This window comes from Zonotrichia albicollis, chromosome 6 (genome assembly GCF_047830755.1).
Source record: "Zonotrichia albicollis isolate bZonAlb1 chromosome 6, bZonAlb1.hap1, whole genome shotgun sequence".
Classification (NCBI taxonomy): domain Eukaryota; kingdom Metazoa; phylum Chordata; class Aves; order Passeriformes; family Passerellidae; genus Zonotrichia; species Zonotrichia albicollis.
In genome coordinates this window covers 39,058,130-39,070,775 of record NC_133824.1, presented here as the reverse complement: position 1 = coordinate 39,070,775, position 12,646 = coordinate 39,058,130, and the positions used below count along the sequence as shown (strand labels likewise).

General features: G+C 37.3%; 1 protein-coding gene across 1 annotated transcript in view; it reads right to left on the bottom strand.

The window, feature by feature from the left end:
- Nucleotides 1-12,206, bottom strand: part of MUC2 (mucin 2, oligomeric mucus/gel-forming) — a 64,609-nt gene extending 52,403 nt beyond the window's left edge. Inside the window, exons 1-15 of the mRNA XM_074542183.1 lie at nucleotides 12,137-12,206; nucleotides 10,302-10,566; nucleotides 7,770-7,884; nucleotides 7,528-7,618; nucleotides 7,038-7,147; nucleotides 6,598-6,814; nucleotides 6,043-6,168; nucleotides 5,243-5,360; nucleotides 4,793-4,931; nucleotides 4,176-4,286; nucleotides 3,479-3,548; nucleotides 2,978-3,115; nucleotides 2,276-2,440; nucleotides 1,615-1,709; nucleotides 602-732 (exon numbers count right to left, since the gene is read on the bottom strand). Coding sequence (XP_074398284.1) covers nucleotides 602-732; nucleotides 1,615-1,709; nucleotides 2,276-2,440; nucleotides 2,978-3,115; nucleotides 3,479-3,548; nucleotides 4,176-4,286; nucleotides 4,793-4,931; nucleotides 5,243-5,360; nucleotides 6,043-6,168; nucleotides 6,598-6,814; nucleotides 7,038-7,147; nucleotides 7,528-7,618; nucleotides 7,770-7,884; nucleotides 10,302-10,566; nucleotides 12,137-12,206 — 1,961 coding nt within the window. The remainder of the gene's footprint in view (nucleotides 1-601; nucleotides 733-1,614; nucleotides 1,710-2,275; nucleotides 2,441-2,977; nucleotides 3,116-3,478; nucleotides 3,549-4,175; nucleotides 4,287-4,792; nucleotides 4,932-5,242; nucleotides 5,361-6,042; nucleotides 6,169-6,597; nucleotides 6,815-7,037; nucleotides 7,148-7,527; nucleotides 7,619-7,769; nucleotides 7,885-10,301; nucleotides 10,567-12,136) is intronic.
- Nucleotides 12,207-12,646: the final 440 nt, after the last annotated feature.

Here is a 12,646-nt window from a genome sequence, read left to right as displayed (position 1 = left end):
AAATTTGGCCTTAACATTTTCATTTTGCTTTCTTTGGCTGTGCCGAATGTAGTGATAAAAACATTCCCTTACATCATATTAAAGTATCAGAAAAATATCAGAAGTCACAAGTAACACTAACCTAACTTTACCAGTTGAAGACTTATTTTTAACTGCTACTAACAGTTTCTACTTTCATAGCCCTATCTGTTTCACATACTGATAATCAGATAGTGAGCACAATATAATAAACTGCTAGTCTCTAACATACTGAACTGTTGATGTAGAGCAAGCATGATCAGAAACAAAGACATTGATAAACAAATGCACAGTAAAAGCCCTGATGGCTGGGATTCCATTAGTAAATGGAAACCTATTAGCTACACTGGGAAAAGAAGATGACAGTTAAAAATATTGCTTTCTGCTTTTAAGTACAAAAATTGCAAATTACATCTGAAGAATATAATGCGAATTTGTAAACATTATCAGCATTGTCTCTTTTTGGTCCTTTAGATACTCCAAATCCCTTAACAGTGAGATGGAGAACTAACAACCAAATTCAAGAGAGAGACTGCTTATTTCTCATGGTTAATTATTTCCACAGGGATTACTGTTCCATTACTTACTGCAAACACTCTTTCTCCAGTCTCCCAGTATGATCCCTTTGAAAGCACAGGCTCTTGAGTAAGAGGACAGGGCAGCACACAAACATTCTTCATTGTCTTCACAGAGGCAGGTGTCATATTTACATTTCTGAAAAAAAAGAACAAAAGGGTCAGTAAGTCCACAGGAAATCAATGGGCAATTGCAACTTGAATGTCCTGTTAGCTTTTCCTGATGTTGTTTGTATTAATTCCCATGACCACAGAACAGTGAAAGGAATGGACAAAGACCAGAGAGTTAAAGTGCTGCTTCATTTAACACACAATGAAAATACTTGGATGCTTATTCTAACCTAAGCCAAGTCTCTTGAACCTTTAAAAAGTAGTCAGCCTCCTAAGAACACATTTTTCGAAGGATATTGATACCATTCATTCTCAGTAACTAATTAGAAATTCAGAGAACCACAAAAACTACAATAATAAAGGCAAAATAATAACTAGGTCTACGAAGACCTTTACAACGTTTGAGCTCACACTGACTTCCAAGTATAAGCAATGATTTTAGAATTCCTTTTCCTCAGGTGAGTCTCCATTACTGCTCAACAGAGATGAGCACAGGGGAAAAGAATTCATGGAGACTCTGGCATGAAAGTGATTTGGTGTTACATTCCAACCAATATATGGTTGGAATTTCCCCCCCACTTTAGAGAAACTAATGTTTCTAAACTTAAACTGTGCACATCTGCAACTCTTGAGTCTTCTTTTCAGTCCAAATATCCAAGCCAATAAACATGTCACAAAAAGGAAAAAAGCAAAATAAAAAAATGTACATTTTTATTCAGCAGCAGCCCATAAGGATCTCATCACATGAGACACTTTGCATGCTATGTTGCTTGAATCAGTCAATGAAAAAACTTCAGCATGGCTTATGGACAAGTTACTCACTGATGTCTCAAATGTTGAAACAATGATCAAGGTCTACAGTTAACCATCTGAAATAATGCAGTACTTAAAGAGTGCAAAATTATAATACCTTATAGTATTCTGAAGGATCAACGGCTATGTGACATCTTGCAAAAGGACCCTTTGGGTTTCTCAGCAAAGAGCACCAATGCTCAGCATAATTTGCTGCAAAAAAAAGAGAAATTAATGACATCTCCTTATCTTCTTTGTGTCATGCCTAGCTATGCTGATGCATAAATGCAGTGCAGAAATATGTATGAGAGAACTGTGTGCATTTTGGGGAGTGGAGAAACTACATGTAATCACCACACATATACTTCTAATTCTTCAGAGACATGCAATCATAAAATCAAACACTGCACTGTAGTTTTGCAATTTGTATACATGGAATTGTGACAGCTCTTTCCATTTGGGGACCATAAATTTAAGTTAAACATAAGGATACATAATGCTAGGAGATACAAGCTGTCTTTTAAGATAGTACAAATTAATGACTGTTTTGTCCCATTCTACCACCTCAGGATTCTTTTACAATCACCCCTTAAATTTTCACTTCAGTTTGATGAAGTGCTTGTATGTATACATACTTGCAGTTATTAATTATTAATGTTACAGTCCTGTAAAAAATCTTCAATGCCCCACTACAACTCTTACAGGCCTGTTGCAGTAATGCACAGCAGACACTGCTCATCCTGGCAGAAGCCAAGCCTCTGACTCATTAATGTGCTTACCACTTTCAATGCTGAGACTGCAGGGATCTTCCAGCTTTTCTACCTGGTCTGCGCAGGTGGACTGAGCTTTCCATGTGTTAGCAAAGGCAGACCCTGTAGCCTCAATCAGCCCACTGGTTGTTCTAAAGTCATCACCTTCCATTCCATTGAAGTTTCCACAAAGACCTATTTGAGAACAAGGTAAAAATTTCACATAAGCATTACTTAGTCTCATACTGAAAGGCCAAAGGAAAGGGACAACTGATCACAAACACTATAAACAGCTGATTATTCCACATCAATTTAATGCATAATATAAATACTGTGGTTTTAGATGCCCTGGTTTAAATCTTCCACATATTCAAGAATAGTAACCATGAAGATATCTGTGCTTCAAGAGATTACTACTCTAGCCCAAATTTTTTATGCTTTCTGATGATATTGAAACCACAAAATGCACTAAAAACCTGGTTTTGTGGATAGTTTACAAATAGACCAAATACAAAAGTAGGGAATATTCTAAGAAACACCTATGTACTGGCAATGATAGGTCATTTCAATATCAAAAAATAAAACCACATTTCTTGTTTGCTTGAGCCAGTTTTCTTTCTGTTTTCTCCCCTCAAATTAGCAAGTAGCATGAGTTATCACTCCTATAAAGAATACATGATTATTCAGCTGTGAAACAGCATGACTTTGCTTCCCATTTGCATAGATACTTGCCTTGAAGTTTTCCTTTAACTGACTGATCCACAGTCACAAACAGCTGCATGACTCGAAACAGCTGGATCTGCATCTGAAGCCCAAATGGAGTTTGTACAACAAAGTAGTTGGAAGACGGCTTGAATACTGAGAAGCTGGCTGCAAAACAAAACATGAACTGTTGTAATGAACAAGTACACACAGGCTGCCAAAAGAAACACTTCTTATTAGATTCTCATGTGTCACCCAGCATGAAATCTCTGAGACCAGGATTGAATTAATATCTTTTTTCCTTTAAAAATCACTGGCCAAGTAGATATGATGCTGGTGCTTAAAGACTTAACAAGTTGATTACTTATAAAGGCTGGTCTCTGGGATCAGAACCAAATGGGCATGCCCACACCATGAAACCAGGTTTGGAAAGTGCTAAATACCCCTCTTCCACTTTTGCCTATATAAAAATACACCTCTCCATGAGAAGCCAGGTGCGTGACACTTGACATACAAGGCTGTGTCCCTTACTTGACACATGAGGCACATTCACTGTCATCTCGTTCAGGAGCACGCTGCCATCTGTTCTGAAAACCACCACCTGTGTAACAGCAAATGTAATCAATGAGGTTCCAGGGACTGGTGAAAACTAAGATTTTACAAATACAAAGAAGATTAACAGAGAGGACATTTACATATTTAGGATCTGTCTAGATCTCCAAATTTTTGAAAAGAAAAATCTATTTGGAAATAGAACATGGCAGCAGCTCTATAGATTATATGGTCTATATATTCTCATAAACAAAGAGACCACTAAAGTGAGTATTTGAGAAGGCTGGATTGTATCACCATTCAAAGACAAGATTTCTTCTGAAAAAGACTCAATTAGAACTATAAAATTATATCTGAATGAAGAAAAAAAATTATGAGAATGGTGGAAAAGAATAGGTACCCTTCCTTCCAGACACCTGGAATTCTGTGAGAAAAATCATAACACACCGAGCAGAGAAAAGAAGAGGGGGAAATGTCAGTTGTTTTGAATCTCATATTTTTTTAAGTTTAGGTTTATTTTGAATTCTCGGGGCAGAAATCTGAGCTGTTTGTCAGCCTGTCTGAAGTTCCTTATCTATCCACAATTATGACTCCAGAAGAAAAAAGTATTCACTCACATTAAGGGAAATATGTTAATTTTCAACATATCTAGCAGAATCCACAGAACAGCACTTACATTTTTTTTGTTATCCACTAACAGCACAATAGTCTTCAAGCAGGTCTGTTTGTCTGTGGAGCCACAGGGAGCCAGTTCTGCCAGGAGAGCATAACTCTCATTTGCAGTACCCTACAATCACAGGGAAAGAAATGTCCATTAGTCATATTAAAAATCTCATGAAATTATTTCCACAACAAAGACTGAATTCATCAGTTGCAATAACTTTCCTAGCTCAACAAGATTTTCCTCATTCTCTAGAAAAACTGACACCAGATATTTTAGGGATAAATGAAACAGCTGCCTACCTCTTTTCCCCACCTGACTTTGACACTCAGAAGCAGCTATTACAGAAGTGGCCAAGAAATTCTTTCTATTTCATACATACAAAGGACTTCACTGGATAATGACAGCAAAGGCAGTCTTCTATCTCACTGAATTAATCACTCATTGCAATAAGTCCTCAGCTTTATCGTATGGCAATTAGAGCTAAATCCTGAATTTTCTAGTACAACTTCCAGCATTTTGGTTTCCCTCACCCAATGGAAGTGGACTAGACCAATAGCTCCCAGCTGATACACATCAGCCTACAGACACTGTTTTACTCTACAAGAGAATAGCCCCACTGTACACAGTACCTTGGCCAACACATAGTAGCAGTCTCCATGGAAGGTGTATTTCTTCCCATCAAAGGTGGTAAAATGGGAACCTCCTTCCACTGAGCATGTGCCTGGGCAGGGTAGATCTTTGCAGGTCCATCTGCCTGAATTGCAGGTGCTATAAACAGACAAATAATACAAAAAATACTTGTAGTTATTACAGGAGTTGAGAGCACTGAAATCTGTATCTTTGGTAACCAGCAAGCTATCTCCAGGTGTTTTAAAACTGTATCCTTGACCTTTTCTTTGAGATTTTCCCTCTGACATATGCCATAGAAACTTACCAGAAATTCTGTTCTATAGACACGCAACATAAACATTAAATTCAGAGAGTTTTCAGAACATCTCCTATGACCATGTGGAAATTTGAAAAATACAGGCCCATTTACAAACATTCAAAGAAAGGTGTACAACCACCAGGATCCTTACCATTCTTCACATTCTTTGGAAATGCTTTCTCCAGGTGCATAACTCTTTCCACCAAGTTTGCAGTAGCACTGGCTAACAGGGATGCAGCCTTTTTCACTGATATCATCATACACAGTTCCTATAAAACACAACATTAACTATTCCAGCTCTTTTTCAAATAAGCAATTTCAACAGGGGAAAAACTCTAATTTGCCACACAGGCTGAGGTTATCTAAACTTTGAAGAATACTGGTTCTATTTTTTGCAATATAAGACAGATAGAAAACACTTTGATTCAGCTTTGAAAACTCAAGTCTGTTCATTTATATAGCTATACACAGATAAAAAGGTTATTGCAAGCAAATAAGAAAAATCTGAGAATGACACATGTTTAGATTCTTAGTCTTTTTGGCTGTGAAGACTATCACTGTAATCTTTCCTAAGGTAGAGAGCAAGCCTGAGAATTTCACTCACTGTCCATCACTGCCACTCTCCAGGCAAATGGTGTCCATTGTCTCAGAACTATTCAACTTAAAAAGTGTGATTTACTATATAGTATCAAAAACCCACTTGTTGAGAATTAACAAGCAGGTCTATTACCTGTCACTGTGTCAATATGTTTGAACTATAAATTAATTAATTAATTGATCAATTATTACCTCCTTAGAAAATTTTCAAGTTATTTTCCTCAAGGGGGGGAAATACTGAGTAGCACAACTCTTTTCCAAGATATAATTTGACTACATATAGTATTTTCGTATGACTTCCTTAGCCAGGGCTCTTGATTTTGTCCCAAGTGCAACAGCTGGAGTGACACTTGCCTTCAGGGCAGAAACAGCCATCCATGTAGTGCTCCTCACAAAGGCTGCTGATCTGCAAGTGTGAGCAAGTATCCATGCAGGGTGAGCTGCTTTCTCTATAGACCATGGTAGCAGGACAGGTCTTGGCTGAAAAAATAAGATCCCAGGAGTTATTTGAGTGTTAAGTTCATCATTCCTGAGAAACCACATCCTACTCCCTTCAAGTCAGTGGTGTCTCAAGCCACATTCTACATGGCAAAGCATGTTCATCTAAATCTGAACTGCTTTCCCTTGTTTTTATATTTACTTCTTTTGGTTTCAACTAGATCATATTATTCCCATCTCCTGCAACATCAAATCTCAGGTTTTTTAATGGGAACAGAATTTGCTGAAAAATATTTCTTAGTAGTAAAAGTAACAGAAGAAGAAAACAGGGACACCATAATATTTTTAGCACTACTGATATGAAATTTATAATACATCCCAACAGCTTTGTAAATAAGTAGTGCATTTAAATTTCATGGCACTACATGCACGAAACCTTTGGATCTTTGTAAAATTTGTGCAGCTGCTTACGGCAGAAGCTCTGTGTCCTCCATTCTCCCGGGCGGCCGCCTGCGTGCGAGCACTGGCGGGAATACTCGGAGATGGTGCTGCAGAGGCAGAAGGAGTCGTCCTTCCCATTGCAGGCACACTTGTCCTGCATGCATGCTTGGATGTACATCTCCAAATTAAGACGCAGCCGACAATCAGCAAATGCAGAGGAGGTCAGCAACTTCTGACACTCGTCACGCTGAGGAGGAAGAGGAACAATGTTGAAGAGATTTACAGATATCTGAGCTTCTGGACATTTCTTATCTCACAAAAAAATACCTGTTGTCTTTTGAATAGCTAGGAAAAAGTAACCATATATTTTGGAAGGGACGGTCCTCCCAGCTCCTTGCAACTAACTCCCTTGTTCACAAGGATCTCTCCATGTGTCCATGTGAAGGAATTTCACCACAAGTAATACTTACATGCTCATTACAGCTTGGAAGAGCCTGAGTTTCATCTGGATCCTCACATTTGGAATTGGGTTTGCTGATCTTCTGCATATTCCCATATGTAATTGAATTGTAGCTTGCATCTATGAGAAAAAAATAGAAAGAAAACTTGCAGAGCCCCAAAAATTGACAACAAGGAGCACCCGATTTCTGGAACGCTACTGATCAAGGGAAACAAATATGCCTGTTAGACACAGGTACCTGCTCTGCATGATGTCTAACTGTGCTTAAAAATGTAAAGAGGAAACAGGAAAAGAAGGCTAGTAAAGAACAAAAAGATTAATCTGGGAGAGAATAAACTTAGAATGCAGGAATTCCAGGAATGCAGAATTGGAACTTTATGTTTAGTCTGGGGCAATCACAGAAACCTCTCAAGTGAAATTTGCTCTCCTGTGATGTTTCTATGCACAGGGCTTGTCAGCCTATCTCTGGGGACAACTGTCAACATGGTGGGATAACGCACCTCCCTTGATGAACTCATTGTAGATTTGAATGCCATTGTAATCCCCACAGAGACCACAGGTATGGTTATTAAATTTGTTGTCCAGCTCCACCTAAATAACAAAAAGAAAAAGGAAAAACAGAAAAGAATTAGCTTTTTCTTCTTCCTTTTTTCCCCCTCTTTTTTTTTTTTTCCTACTGAGATAGAGAAATATCCCAGGAAACCCAGGAAATACCAATTAAAAATACTTTGATCATACATACCATCAGGGCATCCTGCTGGTTCCACATCAGAACCATGCCTAATTTGGCATAAATCTTGGTGTAAATTTCATTGCTCTCAATGAGGACACCAGAGGAGTAGTAAGGTGTCTTCACACTAGGAAGAAAATCACAGGCTTTGCATTAGTTAGGAAACATAAGGGCTGACATGAATGTCAGTAATAAGCCAAATACCCCAAGGAATAGAGAAACTAGTCTAACTACCTCATTCTAACTGCACAGGGTGCCTTGTTTTAATGAGGCATAAAGTCTTCTCTTTCTGACACTCGGGACAATAACTCATAGCAAAAACTCATTTAAAAGTCAAAGCCATTTCAGAGGAAAAGCCTACCCAACACTTTGGGCTCTTTAACTTAAAAAATACCAAAATGTCAGACACTTTCAAATTAATCAAAGAAAAACCATCATCATTGTGTTATTAACAGAGGATATTCAAACATTCACTAAAAATTTACATCAATGAATGGAGCTACAACATAATTTACAGTGTTTCTTTGCCAAAATATCTCATAACCATTTCAGAGAGAATTAATGTTCCATTGCAAGAAACTGCCTCTTTTAGAAAGAGTTCAGAATGCACAGGCAGTTACAGGGACTGCCAACAAAATTTTCAAAAGAAAGGAACATGTTAAGAGGAATTCAGTAACTCTTCTCTAGTTAGTTAGTTTTAACTGGACAGGACTGAGCTTGTTAATGGTGACAAAAGACACTTTGCAGAAGGCTAAGCATAGATATTTTTGTGTGATAACAATTTGTGTCTGTCTTACAAATAAACTGAACTGCTGAATTTCATTCAGCAATAAAATAATTGTGGCAGGCAGTCTTATCCTATAAAATCCAGAAAACTAGAGTCTGCTCAAATAGAAGCAATGTAAACTGGAGTCCAGTCAAAATAACTGGTTATTTTTTCTACAAATTTATCAATGTAATTGTTATCCATCAAGATTCATGCATGTGTATGCACATCTCTTAACTAGTCTCTTTACTGGGAGAACTTTATCTTCTGATTTGCTGTTAGTGGAGTTTTTACAGCTATTTAGCTCAGGCATTTTTTAACATGCCCAAATGACTTACACATTTAGATGCAAACTCAGAGATCATTATTTCTGCTTTTGACTGCATTGTTCATCAATAAACAATGAAGTCTTGAGGGATTATGTTTCTTGAGGGGAAATATAAAATGTTGGACATCTTTTCAGCTTTTAGCTATCACAGCATGGAATATTTATCTTTTTTTTCTAATAGTAGGACATTCAATCAATCAGTGGATCAGGTACCTGAAGGCTAATCCATACACTTTTCTACTTTACAGTTTTCACTTCAGCACAGTGAAATGCTATTTTGCATGACAATAGGTAATTTATCATTTCAGAAGCAATATGGAAAATTAAGTTCTACCAAAAAAAAAAAATTCTCAGAGCAGCAAAACAGTTTGGCAGGGACCTGCTGTTTTATGACAATAAAATCTATCTAAGACAAAAATGGCTTCGTTCAAGAGAAACAGTTTTAAAAGGACTTCTAACTTGTTTCTCATAGAGTTCTTTTTAAGACTTGAATGCACAATAAAGAGCTTTTTCAATTTGAGGCAGTAATGCATTTTATTATGCATTCTAGTATGATCTTTGGAAAACTGAATGTTACTTTCAATTGTTGAACATATTTTCATTGCAGTGTCTTCCAAACGTTAGAGAAAAAGCTGAATTTTGGGCAAAATTGAGTTCTCCAATGACAATTAAAAAGTTCTCTTTTTTTCAATTATGCTAAAACATACTAATTAACTCATGAGTTTCCTCACTTGATTCAGAGTATAAAGGCACACACTACAAGGATAAGCTAATGATAGGAAAGACCAGGTTAAGACACTACTTAGCATCAGTAATGTGTCACACAAGTTTCTTGTGTAATAATGTTAAAAGAGGAGAAAAATAACACTGCTCAGTCTGAAAAAGTACATAGTGGCACAGATAAATTGCTGTGAATTTTGACCTGTGTTATATCTGTTAAATTCTGTTAAGGAATGGCCATCAGATCTTTAAGAATTATGTATGAAGATCAGAAAAACTACCTCTCTTCTGTCAGAAAATAAGAGGAGAAGACCCCAGAGAAATGCATTTCCTTTTCAAGGATTTGCTAGACCATCTGCTAAGGTAAACTCAAGATGATGCCATTAAACAAATGAAGCTATGTCATTTTAAGCCAGTGAAAAATCTGGCTCATGAGCTGCACTGTTTTCTGCACAACTGGAAGAACAATTTGCTCAAACCTATTCCTGACTTGTATTTAAATAATTCCTTATGCCAGTGTAGAAATGACAATTAGTACTAAAGCCCCTCCCCAAAGCAATTTTAATGCTGAATTTCAAAAGGCTTTTTTGTTTGTTTATTTGTTTGTTTGTCTGTGGAAATGCTTTGCAGCAGTTTCTGTAATGGCACACAGACAGTTGCGTAAAGAATCAATCCTGCTTTTATCTTGCCAGCACATTTCTCTGAATACCATTATAGCAAAGGAACTTACATCCGCCCATCCACCACAACCAGGTTGGGTTTGAGGTAGACCATTATATCCTTGATTTTCATCAGAATATACTGGATCTCAGGATGGCCATTGCTGTCGAGAGCACGCTGGATGTGGACAGAGAACTCCTTGTAAGCCTCTCGGCAGTCAGAAACAAAATTATACTCGCAAAGGCCAGGGAATTGGTAGACATCTCCATCAAAAGTCTTGAAATGGTTGTTTCCCCAAGTGCTGCAGACATAGTGGCCATGGCTTCTTGTCCTTCCTGTTAAGTGATGAAAAAGAAATAGAGATGAAAAGAAGTGCAAGAAATTATCTAGTGTGAAAAATTGTAAGTGTTCTGTTTTACAGTAAGAACCACCTGCAATTATGTTCACAGTGACTCCATGGATTTCAAGCGGGATCAAGGATCTGCCAGGTCAGCAGAAAATATGGAAATCTCAAAAGCAGAAGAAGATGTTAATAAATAATTCTGAGACCAGGGTATATCCTATAATTTTCACTGAAGTGAAGGAACTTATCTGCATGAAGTGTGGAAACTTAATACTGACCTCTAACTTGGCTTCTGTGTCAAGCATATGATTTTATTTTGAATCTCAGTATTATTTTTATCAATATTAAATTTTTCCAAGAACTATCTTCTTTCCTGGTGCAACACATACTAGAAACAAAACAGGTAGGAAAACAAGAAAGTACTACCTACTCTGGAAGGCTAATATTTTAAATGTTATGAAAGGGCTTATGCACAACAGGAGATTTCAGTGAAATATTTATTTTCTTAAAAGCAGTAGTGATTTCTATTACTGCAAGACAGAAGCTTTCAGAAGATAGGTCAGAAAGTAGCCATGGTAGGAGGGAAAAAAAGTTTTTGCAATAGCAAAATATGAAGATTATTTGTTCCTTTCCCTGCCATCTATACCAACAAAAAATACAAATTAACAACAATATCTGATCAATCTCCAGATACTATAGATCAGGGGTGAATCATAAAAGCTGAGCATCCTTAGGAATCTTAATGTTTCAAAAGATTTTCTTGAAGCATTTAACATGAGAAAGCAAAACTGCTAAGAAAACCCCTAGGTTACTGTATTTTGATGGATGTATCAGTCATACCAGATACATCCAGCCAAGCTGGAACACTTCCCTCCCCAGAAGGAAGGCTGCACAGAGATTCTCCCAGAGTTCACAGCTGGAAGACCAAATGCAAGGTAAAGCTTTCCACCCATTGCTGAATTCAAGACACAGCAGACCAATAGCCCAAACCTGATCAATGGATATAATTAATCACCTATTCCTCTAAAAACCAGTTTTCAGTAAGAATGCTCCATTCCATCACTTCAAATTCGATAGCAAATACTGTAAGTTAGAGCTTTTGCAAAAGGGTTAAAAATGTCCTAAATGACAAAATAAGGTTTTTTTTCAATGTTATTAACATTCATTTTTGAGGAACAATTTATGCTGTTCCAAAGCAACAGAAGACACAATCATCCACCTCCTTCATTACTTTAGCAATGAACCTCTCAAAGTCCTACAGTTCCTTTCTTGCCGTACCTAGTAAAGACTCAATGGAAAGAAAGGCAACACTGAAAATATTTTCCAAGCACATCAAACTATGAATCAATGCAGTAGAGATAGGCACTAATCTCTCCAAAGAAAGTAGGATCTACCAATTTTGTCCAAGCAATACAGCCTCAGTATTTGAAAGCTTAAGCGATTTAAGGCATCCTAAAACTCCAGATCATTGTTTAAATGCACAGCCTCCTTCTAGCTCCGCAACAATATTTTAACTCTCTCCCTCTTTTCCAGTCTGCTACCACTTCATCTCCAGAGCTTACCTTTTCTTATTTCACTAGCAGAGGAAAGAGCCAGCCAGAGGAGGAAGAGGCTGGCCGCTCTTAACCCCATGGTGGCTAAGGTGGGTGAATGGGAACTCCACTGGAAACTCAGCTTTTTATAATACCCACTGAGGCAATTGATTCTGTCACAGGGGAGGAGATTCACAGGGAGGGGGCAAGAGGAGGGGTGAAAAAACAGGTGTGATATTTGCAGAAGATAAGAAGTAAACAGACAATCGTTTTTCACCATAAATGAAGGAATTCAGCATACAGGAAACTATAATATTGATTCAGTAATCACGTAATTTTTTATTGCTCTACTTCATCTACAGGATGCTGTGCTTTTAAATCCTTCAAATGCTCACATCAAGTTTAACCTTCAGTAACTCCCATAACAAATAATGAATTTTGGGGTGGCTGAACAAAGAAATTCCTTGAAGAAATTTTAAGGTGAGACCCTAAAATAAAGGCTTCAAAAGCAAAGAATTTTTCATTTTTCATCATCACATA